The sequence below is a fragment of the Strix aluco genome, chromosome 1, assembly GCF_031877795.1.
Source record: "Strix aluco isolate bStrAlu1 chromosome 1, bStrAlu1.hap1, whole genome shotgun sequence".
In the NCBI taxonomy this organism is placed as follows: Eukaryota; Metazoa; Chordata; class Aves; order Strigiformes; family Strigidae; genus Strix; species Strix aluco.
This window is the reverse complement of record NC_133931.1, coordinates 152,568,741-152,586,989: the sequence shown is the minus strand read 5'-3', so window position 1 is coordinate 152,586,989 and position 18,249 is coordinate 152,568,741. Positions and strand designations below refer to the sequence as shown.

Below are 18,249 nucleotides of genomic sequence, written 5' to 3'. Positions count from 1 at the left end.
GAGGCTATAGAGCGAAATGGCCGCGCCCACCCTGGCTTCGGAGAGGGGGCGGAGTCACATCGCTTGCGGCTCTTAGCGCTAAATTCAAACGTTCCGCCATTTTGGAGAGGTGGTGAGTGAGAGGTGTTGGGGTTGGCAGGGCTGCCGAAGATCATGCCTCCCGGCGTGAGAGGTGAGGAGCGATGGGGTGGCTGATGGGGTGGCTTATGGGGCGGCTTATGGGGCTCTGTGGCCGTGAAGGGGCTGAGAGATGCTTCCCCTCTGTGTGGGGAGCAGGCGGGGACTGGGGCGGCTCGGTGAGAGAGGCCGGCTGCGGGCCGGCTGAGGGAGGGTTTTGCCCTGTGGGGCCAACGACCTCCAGGTGTAAGAACTAACAGGGTCAAGGAGACAGGGAGAGGCATGGCCGTGTTGACTGGGCTGGGTTGCCCCATAGAGGGGCCGAGGCCCTGGCGGTGCCATCCCGAGTGCCCGCAGGGCAGCCGCGCTGCCCCCAGGGGGGTTGGGGAGGGGCGGTGGGGTTGGAGCAGTGGTACGGAGAGGGGGGTGACCCCCAGGGCTTCCAGAAGTACTTCTGGCGCTGATATCCCCTGGGGCTTCTCGTGGTTGATACGTGTAAGCAGCCCTCCCAAGTGGGAAGGGTTTACAAACTTGGTTGCTCTTAGCCCTCCCGCGTTTATTCGACTTGTGTAATTCTACGGAATTTTAATTAGCTGTGATGTTCGTAACTGTAGTCTCTTACAAACGTTCGAGTGAAGGCAGCTCTTTAAAATGGGAGCTAAGAACGGTTAGTTGAGAGTCGGTCATTTCCCAAGGTACAGGTTGTGCAAGTATCTGTGAGTCTCATTTCAGTTTTAAATTGCACTGCTTTTCTTGTCCCAGCTCGTTTTGATACCTTATGCATTTGAAGAATAAATGACTGAATTAGAAACTAGCACGTTTCTCAAATGTTATTGTGTGAATCAAAGCAAGGCTTGCATAGCAGCAGCAGCAGAATATTTATGTAGTATGAATGTTAATGAGGTTAATACCTTTGCACATCTTTGTTAAATCTGCTTTTAAAGGGATCCTCCTACAATAAAACCTGTGCACTTTTAGAGACTTTATAAGGACTTTATTATTGGAATATTTTGGTAAATCTTTTTTCATTGTCATTTATTTTTAAAATTTGATTATCTTACTTAGTTAATATTTTGGCTAACATATGTGAAATAATTTCATGTCCCATTCACCCTTAAGTAAATAATAAGTTACCATATCTACCTATGGGATAATTTGTGCCATATTCTTGCAATGTGAAGCTGTGCAAAACAATGCTCATATGTACAGGAGAGCTTTATGCATTACAAAGTGCTCAATATTACTTCATAAAAGTGAAAGTAATATAGCTACTCAGTTGTGCAGGTTTAGAAAATTGAGTTTTTGCAGTTGTGCAGTAAAACTATTCTATGCTATACTGTTGTTTTATCTGCAGTGAGTTAGCAATTTTGAAAATGTAATGTCAATATATAATACTATTAACATTTATGTTCCTAGTTCTCCAAAACACTTGCAAAACCCTATATGCATTCAGAGACTTCTCATTGCACATACATTTACAAGTACGTGCATGCTCACATTGCAGGACTAGAGATTTCTCTACCTTTGCAAGAAACTGCAACTTTCTGCCAAAGGAAGGTAGTTACTAAATATTTCTGTGCAGTTCTGATTCATACATGAAACGGATATTTATAGAGCTCTCCATTTATCTCCCTCAGTACTGTTTACAGTAATTTTTATTTAAATGGGGGCTTTCGAGCAATAATTTTATCTTGTTTAATTTTTGTGTGTGTGTTTCACTTTTATAGGAGATTTACGTGACTCTGCATTAGCTCTGAACTCACCCAGGTAAAGTAGTATCAGCCAGTTCCCATATATGAATAATCACATTGCACAAAAGATGCAAACAAACCTAGTATAACTTTGAGAAATAATTTAAAGTTTTTTCTTTCAGTGTTTTCCTGCGCAAAATTGTTGCCTTTCTCTCTTAACTTCCTTTATAAGTTTTTTTAAAAAAAATAAATTGTTCTCTTAATAAAAGTGCCGTTCTGAGGTGTTAGATTCTTCCTGGAATGCTGCCATGCAGTAAATTCTCATTTGTCCACTAACTCTGCAGCTGGACTTGAGATATTCCGTGAGAAATTTCAATTCTGTGAGGAAGTTGTAAGCTAAAACAAAAAGTCCTTCTCCAAATATAAATAGTTTCTGTCGTAACTCAGAGTAATATTATTAATGAAAACATAAGTTAGTGTGGTGTGTCTTAAGTCCAGTATAACATCTTTCCTTTCTTAGCTGCTTCCTGTTCTTTTTTAGCCCATTCCTCTGCCACTCCCCAACCTCACATTTCAGTCATGAAGTCCTTCCCCCACTTCTAAAACTATTCTGTTCCTTTCACTTGTTTACCAAAAGTAAAAGTCGGTAACAGTTATAACACCTTTGTGCTATAACCTCCCTTTGGGAAAGAGTGAAGTAAAGTAAATCCAAGTTTGCTACCACTTCATGTAAGAATTTAATTCTTTACTATTGTATCAGTATATTGGTATTTAAGTTGGAATTCCTCAAAGCTTTAATATAATAGTGATGCACAGTTACTTATTCAAACTACATTTACTGTGCATCCACTGATAAATGTGATGAAATAGGTTAGGGAGCTTTGATGTAGGTGCTGCTATACTTTATTGGACTTATGGATCAAGAATTGATTGTATTTTCCCTGTGAGCAGCAAAGAAAAATGCTGGTAACTTTCTTGCTGGAATATAGCATCATCTACTTCATTTGTAAAGTCTTTTATAACTTCTAATAGTAAGAAGGATGTTTGAAGCCCATAGTCTTAGAAACCACTGAAACCTTTATTATAACACTGGTTTTATATATCTCAAGTTCACTGTGAAATGTGTTCTTTAAGAGCTAAAGCTACATGTAACAGCAATAAATTCCAGTAACTTAATGTTCTTTGTTTTTAAATCTGCCACATTGTTACCTTTAATAAATCTGTGGCTTGTAGTGAATTGATGATGTGTACAGCTAATAGTAGTGTTTTTTCAGGAGACCTTTGTATGACTTCACATGCTTAATCTGATTCTCATGATTTAATTTTATCAAACAGCTGATAGATCTATTTCAAAGTAATTAATTCATAAATATTCATTTAGTGTTGAAGGTGATGCTATCAAAGTTTATGTAAGGGTACGTCCCCCTTCAGAGGGAACTGCATTAACCGATGGAGATCAAGGCTTGTGTCTATCTGTTCTTTCATCAAATACCATCCGTCTGCATTCGAAGCCTGAGCCAAAGATCTTCACTTTTGATTATGTTGCAAATATGGAATCAACACAGGTAATAAATCCCAGAACTTTGTAATGGTACTGCAGTTTTTCCCTAAATGTTGGCAACTGCTACACTCAACCTTTCTAAAGATGTAATGCCTTAGGTCTTATTTTTTGCAGCGGTCAGTCTGGTAATATGTAGTTATAGTACAGAAATGTTGCACTAAATTCTGCTCTCTAATAGTTTTAATGTATTTTTAACTGTTAATTTCTTTAAAGTTTGCATTAAAATTGAATTTTCTATTTGTATATGTTACAGCAACACCATAGATAGAAAATAAACCCCGCTCTTGAGAGAAACATATAAAGATAGCTGGCAGACAGTAGCTGATATTAAAGATGTGATTTGTGTTTTAGGAACTTATGAGTTTATATTCTATTTGTTATATTTCCTTCTTATACATATGCCTTTTAAACAGACATGTTGTTCATCTGGGACAGCTAATACTGCAAGGAAAATCTTTCAATTTAATTTTTATCATATTGTGTTTGAAATTCTGAACATAGTTTTAATTACTCTAAGACTTCAATTCCCTTTAATTTCCGTTTAAAAAAAACAAGGAACCCCCCCAAAACCCTACCCACTGTAGGCTGTTATTTGTAGCTCGGCTCTTCTTGCAGGTCTAAGAATTATGTGAAAATAGATGAGGTTAACAGTTGTGCAGATTTGCTGAATATGCCACTGTGCAGTGGCAAACGTTGAAAGTTAACTAGATTTGATAAGTGTTATGGGCTCAGTTTTTACCTACTGATGGTATAAGCCACATAACAAAATCAAAAACACTGGACCAAATTAATATAATATGTATTTGAAAGCCGTTACTATGATGGTGATTTTATTATTTTTCTTTCAGTTTATCAAGGAATAACATTTTTTTCAGAGGGAGTGATTTATGTCGCAAAGGCTTAGGATGTATTGTTTTGCTGTGAGAACTCCAGGGGTCATGATACATGTCCAACCTTATTTTATACATTATGGAGTTATGACATAGAAAACACTGATAAAAGAGATACTTAAATGAGTGGTGCCAAGTGCCTTCTCTTTTCCTTGTCCCCAGGAGTCAGTGTTCTCAAGCGTGGCCAAAAATATTGTTGAATCTTGTATGAATGGCTACAATGGAACCATCTTTGCATAGTAAGTCATTTAATGGTATTTCAAGGCAACTGCAACATTTGAAGAGATTGTGTTATTCAGTTGTTGTGGACTTAAATGCCAGAATCTGCTTTATGTTACAGGAACCTTTGAAAGTGCTTCCTTAGTGCAGCACAACATAGGGAATGTTCTTGCAGTACTGAAGCGTACTTCTTATTCCTCTTTTGGAGGAATCTATTTGTAGGTGTTATGCTTCTAATACTTAAGTCCAATAATGTGAATTGTAAACTCATTTCAATTTTACTATTGTTTGTCTAAAATCTAGAAGTTGTAGTGTACCGTTAAAGAGAAAGCTAGTTGTTTTCAGTATGTCCATAGTAAAATGGAATGAAAATCACTTTAACTTGATATTTGGCCAGCTCAACTCTTTGAGTCTTAGCTGCCTGTGGGAAAACTCATGAATGATAACTTTAACTTCAAAATGTTTTCGCAATGGAAATATATCCATGAATAGTAGCATGAGTATCATTATATTAACTCTCAATATTTTTTCATTTTGAAAACCGAGTAAGCACTTTGGTCAAAAATGCTAACTTGAAGGCCTGATCTCATCAAAACCTTACTGGGTTTTTTAGCCTAGCACAGCATTTGCAAAACTGAAGTGTACTTTGTTACAACATACAAACATGGAAAAATGAAGTGAAATTGCCCTGAAGTTTCTCTAGCATGGTTTAAAAAAAAGGATATATTCAACTTAAAAGTATTTTTCTCATTTTGGGTTTATGTATGCTACTAAGTGACACAAAACCCAAAAGATTGACCCAAGAGTTAGTTTAATGTATATATTTAAAAGTCTTCATTTTATTGCTAAGTTCCACTATTTCTCTTTCCAGCTGAAATAAGGAAGAAAATGGTGGGTGGCGGGGAGAGAAAAGGTGATTTATCTAACAGAATTTCATGGTCAAATTTGCTGTTCTATTTTTATACCTGTTTAGCTGACTGATTTCTTAGCTTTTCTCTGTCTCTTTATCTTCAGTTTAAAATAATTGGGTTTTTTTCATTTTAAACTGTGAGTTCTCATTAAAAGATGCAGATTAATGAAAAATTCAGAGCCAGAATAAAGCTTTTATCTGAACTTCTTTTGTTGTTTTTTAGTGGCCAGACTGGGTCAGGAAAAACCTTTACTATGATGGGTAAGTGCATGAGAGAGCTTAATCCTTCAGTGATTTCTTAATGTTTTTTGTCTTGAAAATGTTGTTGAAATGTTGTTTTGTTCAAACACCAGGGATGATTTAGATTTTTGTCTTCCTGCAGATAACTTTAAGGTTTAAGAAATGGTGTAGTGTTCAGTGCAGTTGTTCATGCTTTATATCAAAACAGTGAAGTATAGATACTCTCTTCTATCTTTTTGAAGATGTAGATTTTTTCTGGTTTTAACAGAAGATAAGCTTTTCAGTTAAACAGAGTAAATGTTCATTTATGAGTATTCTACTGCTTTACCTTTTTGGCTGATATTCCTTGCATGTGTAGAAAAATATTCTAGTATGCAAGGGTCTTTCTTATTAAAATATATTGAGGTTTTCAAAATAACTGGTTTCTATCCAACTAGGAATTTAAGGACTCTCTGTGTACAAAGGGATCCCCTTGTAATCTTGTTCTTCATACAACGGTGATTTTAAATGCACTAATATTGTGCTTGACATTAGAAAGTTACTGAAATAACCAATACCAGTTCGGACAACATGTTTTCAAGGACTACATAGAAAGTAACTAAACATGGGGACAGATCCACCCTATCTTTCTGGTTCTTCAAATCAGGGTTAAGGTAGCTGTATTGGCATACCTCCACATCTGTACATGTTTTCTATGGAAGTCCAAGTAGTTTATACTATTTTAGGCTTAGGTAACCTATGGACAGGTAAAGTAAGATGCTTTCACAAGCATCATTTAGACCACATATAAATCTGAGTATGGAATATTGTCTTAGATCTTGAAAGTTGATTTTATTGCATTTCTTCTGTGGTTTTGCCATAAACTGACTAAAACCTGGTTGCTGAAATCTTCTGTGATGACATGTTGAAAAGATCAACCATTACTCTTGAGTAGTACTAATTAATTTTTTTTTAATTAAAAATCTCTTTAGGACCATCTGATTCTGATAATTTCACTCACAGTCTGAGAGGTGTAATTCCACGGAGCTTTGAATACTTATTTTTTCTAATTGAACGTGAAAAAGAAAAGGTACATTTATTTTATACTTATTGTAGTGAAAGTAATGTCTCGCATTAAAGATTAAGCTAAGGCTGTTTGGCAAGCCAGGTGTGTAGCAGTTAAATTTCCAGGATTATTGCCATCTTGCATCAAATTTGTTGATGAGAAATGCTTGCATCTAGTACTCTACCAAATTATAGTATAGTACACTTTCATCAGACACCAGTGTACTTATATTTTGAGACTAAAAATGCATATAGGTTTCTGGATGTTGGTTGACATCTGGGCATCAGGAATGTATAGTATGCAGAATATGTATGCAAACTAGTAGCTTTAGATATGTGTAAAAAGAGACTCACTGCCATACAATGCCAGACTTGATAAAATCAATGCGTTTATAGTGTAAATTACTGTGTTTTTCAGGCCGGCAATGGGAAGAGTTTTCTGTGCAAATGCTCATTTATTGAAATCTACAATGAACAGATATTTGACTTGCTAGATTCCGCTTCAACTGGGCTCCTTCTCAGAGAACACATCAAGAAGGGAGTCTTTGTTGATGGTGCTGTTGAACAGGTGTTGTCATCTGCTGCTGAAGCATACCAGGTATTTTTTGTCACTTTTTAATGTTTGGACTATTTATCTTGATGCTTATTTGGAAAATATTCCTCTTTGTTTAAAGCACATAGTTTTTGCACAGTGTCTATGACATCCTCTTTCCCTATCTCCATCCTCCAAAAAACGGTGTAAAAAGCTGTTTCTAGGCAATGCTTCCTGACTATCCCACACATGTAAGTAATCGTATAGTTCTGGAGTTTGGAATATATGAAATGAAATTGCAGTAATCTTTCCCTAATGCTTGCCCTACACATCTCTGAAATAGCAACTGAAAACTACATCTCCTGCTAATTAGGCAGTGCGCCTGTTCCAGAAATTTGTCAGGTTTATTTCTCCATGAATAAGGCATACACATAGTACTTCTGTGACTTCAAATATTTTTTTCCTTGTGTACTACTAACATACACCAGTGTTGGGTATGTTATGCTTTCAAACAGCAATGGCACTCCTGGAGGAAAGAAGTGAATATTATAACTAGTGTTTTTATTAAGCTTGACTGTAGTTATATTTTTTTTACTTTTAAAGTAGTCCTATTGGAAGAAAGCAAAGAAGTCCTTGTCCTTGAGATTTTTGAAAGCTGTTGCACTGAAATATGCTTACTACTGTTTGTCACCTGCATGTAAATACAGAGTACGGGCTGAGATACTTGATGATATTTTATGTCTTTTGCATGCTTAGGTATTAACTATGGGCTGGAGAAACCGTCGTGTAGCATCGACCTCAATGAACAGAGAATCCTCAAGATCACATGCAGTTTTCACTATCACAGTGGAATCCATGGAGAAAAACAATGAGATTGTTAATATTCGATCTTCCCTGATCAACCTGGTAGACTTAGCGGGATCTGAGAGACAGAAAGACACCCATACAGAAGGACTAAGGTTAAAGGTTAGTTCTGTAATATCTGTGGCATCTTTCTCCTTTCAGATGTACTGCCCTGTTCCATCTGCCAAATCTGTTCACCTTTGTTCTCTTTTAGGAAGCAGGTAACATAAATCGATCACTAAGTTGCCTGGGTCAAGTAATCACAGCACTTGTTGATGTGGGCAATGGAAAACAGAGACACATTTGTTACCGGGATTCTAAGCTCACTTTTCTGTTACGGGTAATATATATACTCTGTACTTTATATTCTACCTGGGATGTATAAAAACTATTTGCTTGGTTTGGTTTTTTTACTCTAAAAAGCTGAACTCGGGTATTGTTTCAATATTGGGCAGGTGGAAAAAAGCTTGAAAAATATCTTTTTACCTAAACAGATTTCCAGTCGATTTATTGCTGTTAACTGAAGACAAATTTATTTATGTTCATAACATCCTACTACATATTTGCAAGTTTTAAAGAAAAAAAGCATATGTTTTGATCCCTGTAGTTTGGGAAATACTGTGTGTCACAATGTAATATTTAGAGATGTGTTGAAATGTTGGACAGGACTTCCAGAATTAGCCTGTGTGTGCTAAGTGTTGGCATGATGTTAAGAATTAAATAAATTTACAGTTTCCTATCTGAGAGCTTATGGGCTCTTCAAGATGAACAGAAAACAAAGATGGAAGCAGTCAAACATTTGTTGGATGCCAGCACTCACCAAAATTCTGTGACCAGTAATGAATAATATCTGTAATTTATTTTTGTATTATAATATAGTACTTGTACATAATACAGTATTGTTGTCACAGCAAAATTTCCCAATCATTCCATCCCTGTTCTATGTGTATCTTAGAATCATGAACCTCTGAAGAATTGTGTTCTTCCAATACAACCCAAAATACATAGAAATTGGAAGAGAATTGCAATTCTATGAGCTGTTACTTTCTTAAGTGGTTATTTTTTTTAGGTGGCTGTACTGCAAAGAAGTCCACAAACATGACCCTCTCTGCTAGAGAGAGAGAATGCCATTGAGGCTTGTAGGCTATTTTATAGTAGTAGACTTTTAGTCTTACGTATAACTACTGCCCTCTCCAGATATTTGAGAGCTACTTGTTTAACAGCACAGAAATATCTGAAGAAATGTATGTAAAAAGGAGAGGTTCTTTTTTATATCCTTGGTCAAGGATCTGTTCGTTTGTGATTTTTTTTTTTTTTTTTTTTTTTTTGTTTCTTTGGCAATAGCCACCAGAAGATAGATTGGAACAATCAACAGGCTAGATGGTGTCCAAGATAGTCCGAATACCAATCTGCTAATTACCAAGATTAAAGTGAAATATCTACTTTATTCCCTGATTTTTTTCTATTTTTTTTTTCCCTCCCCCTGCTGTTCAGGTGTTTAAAAAAAAAATAATTGTTGATGAGTAATATAGAGTTAGGGTTTGAAAACCCAAATAAAGTCTTTATTTACAGTCATATCCTTTATACCCACATTTGAAATAAAATTTCAGAAATTTAGCTAGCATGGGGATTTGTTAGATAAAATCCCTCCTGCTGCAATTTGTTCAAAATGATACATGGTAGCTGTTAGGTGATGGCTTACTGCTGTCTCCAAAACCATGCAAATAAGGCTAACTTCCATGTTTTTAAATAGGATTCCCTTGGTGGTAATGCAAAAACATGTATAATTGCAAATGTTCATCCAGGATCCAGGTGTTTTGGTGAAACACTGTCCACTCTTAATTTTGCTCAGCGAGCAAAGTTGATAAAAAACAAGGTAAGAGAGTTACTCAGTGTCTTTGTTGCAACAAACTATTTCTTGTCACTTAAACTACCATCTGCAAACAGGATAGCTTTGTTGAAATACTCCTGTGCTTTCGCTAATTTACATTAATATAACTTATTTTAAAATACTAAATTTGCTTTCCTAAATGTTTTTTATGACAAATGATTTTTGAAAAGGACTTGTTTGCTTTTGATTATGAAGAGTACAACAGCTGGGGACTAGGTAATGGCTGATAATAGTGTATTCATTGCTTGTTCTCAGAGCACTTCCTTAGAGAAAGTAAAAAGTAAATCTGTACTAAAAATTTAGAATAGTCATAAAAAAATGTAGATTCAATGGTATTTCAGTGCATTTGGCTTTTATATATGCTAATACCCAAAATACAATTTCTCATGAGTGGGTTTTGATAGTATGTTGGCAGCTTGAAAGTATGTTGGCAGCTTGGAAGCTGCTGTCTTCAATGTATGCTGCTTTGTTGGTCAAAAAACTCCAGACAAAATTCTGCAGAAAACATTACCTTCTTTTCACCAATATTTTTAGCTAAAGTGCAACTGGCTTCTCAGTAAATGGAACATTGCTTTTCCCATGAGTTCTTCCTTTCCTAAGATGGAAAGACTTCTCAGTAGTTTTGCTGCTTTGCAGTCTGAGTTTTCTCTTATCCTATTAAATGTAAGATTTTTATTTGTACGTTTTCCTATTTTTCTCTTAACATATTTATGAAAGGCTGTGGTAAATGAAGACACACAAGGAAATGTGAGCCAGTTGCAAGCTGAGGTCAAGAAGTTGAAAGAGCAGCTTGCTAAACTTAATTCTGTGATGTCTGTGCATGATATTTCTGTATCACAAGGTAAGAGCTGAGGGTGAGGGGAGAGAGAACTTGCTACTTTTGCATCCCAGAGTGTTGGAGCCTTATGTAATTCATTGAGTTGCTGAACATTTAATGTTTTTTGTAGGAAGTGATCTACAGAGGTTGTATTTGTCTTATTGATCCCATGGCCTGTATTTGTATCTAGTATTTTGCAGAAATGGTTAATGTGATTTTATTTTCTTCCTCTCTTAAGTTTGTGTACTGGGCTATGGTTTTATTATATAATACATAGAATACTCTTCCAGTTTGTAAGAGGTATGCTGCATAATCCTTTAAGTAACCAAAAGTTTACATGTGATTGCTTGTACATTTAGGTCAGAGGAAGGGCACCAAGGTGTTGATAATGCTTCATTCTTTTGAAGCACAGGACTGGATCTTTTTCCCCTCTTCCCTTTTTGTCCCTTCAGGAAAACCCTAAGAAGGATGTTTACCCTTTCAATAAAAGATCAGTTTCAATGTGAGATGGTAAAGGGGTTATGTAATTTTTCAATTCCAGCAGCTTTTCCCTAGACTATTATACATGCAATATCGATCTCATCATAGCTTTATACTATGTATACTTCTCACTGAAATACACTAACTTATAATGTTTGTTTACAAGGTAGTAAACTTGGTCTTGTAGCTCTTACTGTGTTTAACTATTTCCTGACCTTGCTAAGAAATAGAAGATACAGCAATAGAAGTTACTATGAAAGTTAGAAAGACTTGTATAATATAAAGCAGCTGTGGTTGAGTTTTCCGAAGGAAGAAGTACTTCTCTATTAGTATACACATTTAACCAGTAAAAACAAGTCAGTGATTATGTGGGACACTGAATTACTGTCCATGAATACACAAATATTGACAAAGGGCTCAAAAATATTTAGACCTGTGATAGAGTTCTGAGGGAAAGCAAGTGATGATGCTTCAACACTGAAAAGAGGTTTTATGCAGAACCCGATATATTAGAGCTGTGTTTAGTCTATGCAGTTAAATTATGTTTGTAATATTCGATCACACAAATACGAAATCTTGCTAGCTACTTTAAAAACAGGATTAACTTTTTAATATATTAAATTACAATAGTGTGGTAGTTATGCACCTAGATACTGTGGTGATTAGCATTCTATAAATAAGCAGTCTTGTCTGTGTGAGGATATTCAGGAAAGCTATTTTGAATTAATTTCTGAAGTGGATTAGTTAAGCCCTTTTAATCCCTTGTGTGGACACTTTCCTTCAAGATTAAATCACTAATTGTCCACTTAATTCATGCTTATTTTACTGAATTTTCTTTTCATAAACGAGTCCACTTTTAAAATGTACAAACTGTAGTAATAATGCAAACAATGGCTTAGTGTTATCAAATTAATTTCAGAGGGGTTTTGCATTTTATAGATATACTCAGCTGAACAGACTGGTTCTTTTATTTTACTAAAAGTTCATCATAAAGCTGTTTAATGCTTGAACAACTTTGTTAATTATAGAATTATTTATACGGACTCTTTATCAGCACTTGCAGGTGACTAGGAATTACTGTCTAAACTTCTTTGCTCTGGGTATGGCACATGATCTTTGTAGAAGATTTTTACTGTTAGAAGAATGTATTTAAATTTTCTTTACACAACTGTCATGTTACGTAGGAAAACCTGGTTAACTAGCATTTTAATAAATATGGCATTTACTTCTTTGACTTACCCTACAGGTGCTGTTGAAAAAGGGAAGGACAACATAAATTACATGAACAACTTTATTGAAGCAATGTTGTTCTGGGAGAAATCAGAAGGTGAAAAGAAGGTAAGAAAGCACTAATATTTCAAAGTGTGTTCTGTGTACTCTCTGACAGACTAGTGAGCATATTGAAATTGACTCTCATCATTATTTTTTTTGTTTTTGAATAAAAATACTCTGCCCAAAGATAATAGGGTTTGGTAACAAGGAAACTTGTCAAATGACAAATGACATTTAAGATAAAGTCTGTAGGAGGACTACAAGGATGTCATGAGGTTATGCAGGAAGAAAACTAGAAGGGCCAAAACCCAAATAGAACTTAATCTGGCTACTGCTGTAAAAGACAATAAAGAATGTTTCTATAAATACATTAGCAACAAAAGGAGGGCTAAGGAGAATCTCCATTATGAGATGTTTCCTCCTTCTTGGATGCAGGAGGAAACATAGTGACAAAGGTTGAAGAAAAGGCTGAGGTGCTTAATGCCGCCTTTGCCTCAGTCTTCAATAGTAAGATCAGCTGTTCTCAGAGTACCCAGCCCCCTGAGCAGGAAGACAGAGATGGGGAGCAGAATGAAGCCGCCATATTCCAAGGGGAAAGGGTTAGCGACCTGCTACACTACTGAGACACACCCAAGGGTACTGAGGGAGCTGGCAGAAAGTGGCATCAAGCCACTTTCAATCATTTACCAGCTGTTCTGGCTAACCAGGGAGGTCCCAGTTGGCTGGAGGTTGGCAAATGTGATGCCCATCTACAAGAAGGGCCTGAAGGAGGATCCAGGGAACTGCAGGCCTGTCAGTCTGACCTCTGTGCCAGGGAAGGTCATGGAGCAGATCATCTTGAGTGCCATTACATGGCATATATTGTACAACCAGACAATCAGGCCCAGTCAGTATGGGTTTGTGAAAGGCAGGTCCTGCTTGACAAACCTAATCTTCTGTGACAAGGTGACCCACTTATTGGATGAGGGAAAGGCTGTGGATGTTGCCTACCTGGACTTTAGTAGGGCCTTTGACACCATTTCCACAGCATTGTCCTGGCGAAACTGGCTGCTCGTGGCTTGGAAAGGTGCAGTCTTTGCTGGGTAAAAAACTGGCTGGATGGCAGAGCCCAAAGAGTTGTGGTGAATGGAGTTAAATCCAGTTAGTGCTGGTCACGAGTGGTGTCCCTCAGGGCTTGGTTTTGGGGCCACTCCTGTTTAACATCTTTATTGATGACCTAGACGAGGGGATCGAGTGCACCCTCAGTAAGTTTGCAGACGACACCCAGTTGGGTGGGAGTGTTGATCTGCTCGAGGGTAGGAAGGCTCTGCAGAGAGATCTGGACAGGCTGGAGCGATGGGCTGAGGCCAACTGTAGGAGTTTCAATAAGGCCAAATGCCCCAGGCTTGGGGCAGAGTGGCTGGAAAGCTGCCCGGCAGAAAAGGACCTGGGGGTGTTGATCGGCAGCCGGATGAATATGAGCCAGCAGTGTGCCCAGGTGGCCAAGGCAGCAATAGCATCCTGGCTTGTATCAGAAATAGTGTGGCCAGCAGGACTGGGGCAGTGATTGTCCCCCTGCATTCAGCACTGGTGAGGCCGCACCTTGATTACTGTGTTCAGTTTTGGGCCCCTCGCTACAAGAAAGAGGTGCTGGAGTGTGTCCAAAGAAGGGCAACAAAACTGGTGAAGGGTCTAAAACACATGTCTTATGAGGAGCAGCTGAGGGAACTGGGGGTGTTTAGCCTGGTGAGAAGGAGACTCAGGGGAGACCTTATCGCTCTCTACAACTATCAGAAAGGCGGCTGCACGGAGGTGGGTGTCAGTCTCTTCTCCTGTGTAACAAGCGATAGGACAAGAGGAAATGGCCTCAAGTTGCACCAGGGGAGATTTAGATGGGATATTAGGAAAAATTTCTTGACAGAAAGGGTTGTCAAGCATTGGAACAGGCTGCCCAGGTAAGTGGTTGAGTCACCATCCCTGGAGGTATTTAAAAGATGTGTAGACGTGGCGCTGAGGGACATAGTTTAGTGGCAGGGTTAGGTTAATGGTTGGACTTGATCTTAAAGGTCTTTTCCAACCTAACAGATTCTATGATTCTATTCTATCTTTCAAATTCAGACAAGCCATAGGATAGATTTCATAGTATGTTTAGTTTTAGGGAGTAGATTCTTGTGATTTTTTTTAATTAAAAAATTGAGTAGAACAACAAACTTCTGGTCTACTTAATTTTGAGTACATCTTTGAGTGTTTGGATCAACAGTGTGTTTTTTGAAGCAAATCTCCCAGTCATTCCCACTTTATTGTGCTTTGGCTCATGTCATGGCCGCAGTACTGAACTAGCCAAAATTAATTATTTTAAGAAAATGAACTGCAACAGGTAATCTAAGGGTGCATCTGATGTGGTTAACTGAATGCTTAGTCTACCAGATCATACTGGAGTTTAAGTAAAGTTTCTGCAATCTAGTGTGTAATTTGGGTTCTTGGTATGAGCTGTTGCTTTCTACAAACCTGCTGCAAATGATAGTCTGTGTATTCACAAAATTACTGTTAACTGAGTTTTGCATGATTTATCTATACGTGCATATGTATGTGGTATGTGCACCTTAAAAATGCATCTAGTGTAACCATCATTTTCATCAATGTGTATATGTACTTCCTAAGAATTTATTAGAAAAAATTGCTCAACTAGAAGATCTGTGTGCCAAGAAGGAGAAATTTATTCAGTCCAATAAAATGATAGTTAAATTCCGTGAAGACCATATTGTTCGCTTGGAGAGATTACATAAAGAAGGTGGTGGAAGTTTGTTGCCAAAAGAGCAAGATGATCTCCTCAGTGAATTGAGGAAGGAATTGCAGACACTCAGAGAACAGGTAAGTCTTTGGTTTTTCTTCCTTAGAACAATTTTCTTTTGTGAGAATAGCTCATGTGTTGGAGTTCTGTGATGGGTGGATACGGGCTTTTTAGATAAGACAGGCAGGAAAGAAGAGGATGTGTGGTGTGTTCTTTTATAGAAGCACCTCAAATGCATGGAGTTTCCCTGTGGAAGGGACAATGGGTGGGTTTAGAGCTTGTGAGTTTGCATAAGAGGAGAGGCTAGTAAGGGTGATGTCATGGTGGGAGCTTGCTACAGGCCACCTGGTCTGGGTTAGGTGGAGGACTAATTCGCCTTTAAGCAACTCAAGGAAGTCTCCAAATAACAAATCCTCATTCTTAATGGAGACTTTAACCTCCATGACACCTGCTGAAAGCAAAAGACAGCAGGATGCAAGTAATACAGCAGGTTGCTGAAGAATAGTAACACAGATGCTAGATGGGCCCATCAGGGGTGATGCAGTCCTGGAGCTGTTTGAGGAAGGCAAGTAGCAAAGTACATACCTGAGGCTTCAGGAGAGGCAGCTTCGAGTTATTCAGGAATCTGGTAGGTGTATCGTTTGTGAGGCAGTTTTGAAGAACAAAGAAGCTCAAGAGAGAAGGCAGGTTCTTTAAAAACTATTTCCTGTGAGCACAAGTAGGAAAAATGAGCACATGTATTAGAAGACCAGCTTGAATTTGTAGCTCATAACTGAGCTCCAGAGTGAAGGGGGGCAAAGTACAGAAGTCAGGACAGTTATTAAAGGATTATAGAAACATTACTATGGCATGCAGGGTCAGTGTTAAGAAAGTCAAAGCTCAAAGTTGAAACTGAAAAGGGGTGTCAAGAGCAGCAAGAAAAGCTTCTACTGCTTTATTACAAGTAAAAGTAAGCACATAAAATGTAAGCCCACTGTCTTTTTTGAGAGCAGATTCCAAGGGAGTAAGAAAACTAACCAAAAAAAAATTGGGGCAGTTTTAACCACTGTAGGGAATAGCTTTTTTCTTTCTTCCATTATAATTTAATGCTTCCTGAAGGTAGTAGAGCAACAGCTAGATATGTATAGCATTGTCTGGAAAATAAAAACTGTTGACTAAAATACTGCTTATCACAGATGGAACAACACCCACGAATTGCAAAGTATGCCATGGAGAACCATAACCTCAGAGAGGAGAATAAAAAACTTCGTTCTTTACAGTCAGTTAAAAAGGCTCAAGAGATTGATGCTCAGACCATCACAGAACTAGAAAAAGCTTTTTTGGAAGCTTCAGCCACTGAGAAAAATACTGGAGGTAAAAATATTCTAATGTTTTTCAGCTAAATAAGCTTACTGTATTTCTGTTGCGTGCAGCATAATGTTGAACATGTTGTCTGTCTTGATGATTTTTGCCTTCTTCAAAGGCAAGGCTGATAAACCAGGTTTACTTCATTTTATTCATGTTGGCCTTCAAGCAAATACAGCAATAGAGAATTTGAATTCTTGGGTATCTTGTGAGCATTATCCATAATCTCATCTTGTTGTCCTTAGTGGTCATGAAGACTGCAGTAACATTGGTCTACTGGTTTTCATGTGGGTTGTTGCTAATACTCATTTTCTTCAATCTTAATTGCTGCTATGCTGTTCAAAAGCCTACAAATGCTTTCAGTTTAGCAAAACTTAAGATATTTGAGCTACTTTGTGATTTCAGAGGATATATGTTTGTTCTTTAGGTCATCATTTATATTCCACCACCATATCCATGGAAGGCAACTCACTGGCATCTGTTGAAAGGCTGAAAGCACGCCTGCTACAGACTCAAAGCGAACTGGCAAGTTCAAAACAGGAATATGAAGAATTTGAAGAGCTAACCAAGTGAGACAAAACAGTATAAAAATGTCTTTTAAATGTCTTTAATTATTGATTTCTAAAAGTTAGTCTCAGATCCTGAACATAAAGTCTAAGTATGTTCTTTCCATGTAAGAGGACCAGGTTAAGAAAATGGCACGCACACAGAATACATTCCTGTTGAACTCTGTTACTCCCAGACTAGGAACAACCGTGATGCAAGGCATGTCTGCACTGCTGCAGATTTCTTTGTCTTTCCAAAAGCTGTTCTTTGTGCTAAGACACAAAACAGTGCTTCACAACATGCAGGAGATGCCCATATTCTGCTTAACAGGACGGGGAGAGTTTGGCTTAGTTTCTATGTTGAGCAAGTATTTTTCAGTAACTGAAATATTACAGATGGAAGCAGTGACAGGAACTAGGAGTGGATGCAATTTGAGGGGGGTATTTTGGGGGTTATTTTTGTTTTGGTACAACAGTAGTTTTTAATATAACCTCCTTAAGATTGTGAGTTTGAGTCACCATAAATGTAGAATTCAAGCACCCCAGAAAATTTTGGCTAACCTGTTGGTTAATTTTTTGTCTCCAAAGATTTTTAAGAAGGTAATAATACCTCTATCTTGAGACTTGTTATAGGAATAGAGATTTAATGCAAATTAGAGCAAAGACATTTTGTCAATAGTTCATTCTTGTCCATTTGCTTTGGCATCTAAACAGAAGATGGGGGTCTACTTTGTCCTTACCAAGGTAATAAAGAATTTATTGTCATTGTTCTTCTTGAGAGCAGCACAAGATAATGTGAAAGGCCCGAGTAATACCTTCAGTGTGTATATATTCACATGCAAGCAAATAATACATGGCTTAACTTGATCAACCCCATTTCTGAAAAATCCAGGTCCTGTTACTGGAGATACAAGAAAAATAATTGCATTTTCATCAAACGTAATGTAAACCTGAATGGCAAAAGGGACCTGATTTTTTAAAATTATATTCATTTTTAGCTTGTACTTTGCTGCTTTTTATTGTACATTATTGCTTTTTGTTGATTTCAGTGAATCTGGAGTGTAATTCTAGAAGCATTTGGGC

At 37.5% G+C, this 18,249-nt stretch overlaps 1 protein-coding gene across 1 annotated transcript in view; it reads left to right on the top strand.

The window, feature by feature from the left end:
* Window positions 1-131: 131 nt before the first annotated feature.
* Window positions 132-18,249, top strand: part of KIF15 (kinesin family member 15) — a 39,115-nt gene continuing 20,997 nt past the window's right edge. The window contains 15 exon segments of the mRNA XM_074840758.1: window positions 132-172; window positions 1,845-1,884; window positions 3,190-3,373; window positions 4,422-4,498; window positions 5,612-5,649; window positions 6,600-6,697; window positions 7,091-7,270; window positions 7,961-8,170; window positions 8,262-8,387; window positions 9,801-9,923; window positions 10,656-10,779; window positions 12,482-12,573; window positions 15,148-15,357; window positions 16,453-16,630; window positions 17,049-17,190. Coding sequence (XP_074696859.1) covers window positions 154-172; window positions 1,845-1,884; window positions 3,190-3,373; window positions 4,422-4,498; window positions 5,612-5,649; window positions 6,600-6,697; window positions 7,091-7,270; window positions 7,961-8,170; window positions 8,262-8,387; window positions 9,801-9,923; window positions 10,656-10,779; window positions 12,482-12,573; window positions 15,148-15,357; window positions 16,453-16,630; window positions 17,049-17,190 — 1,841 coding nt within the window. The 5' untranslated portion in view covers window positions 132-153.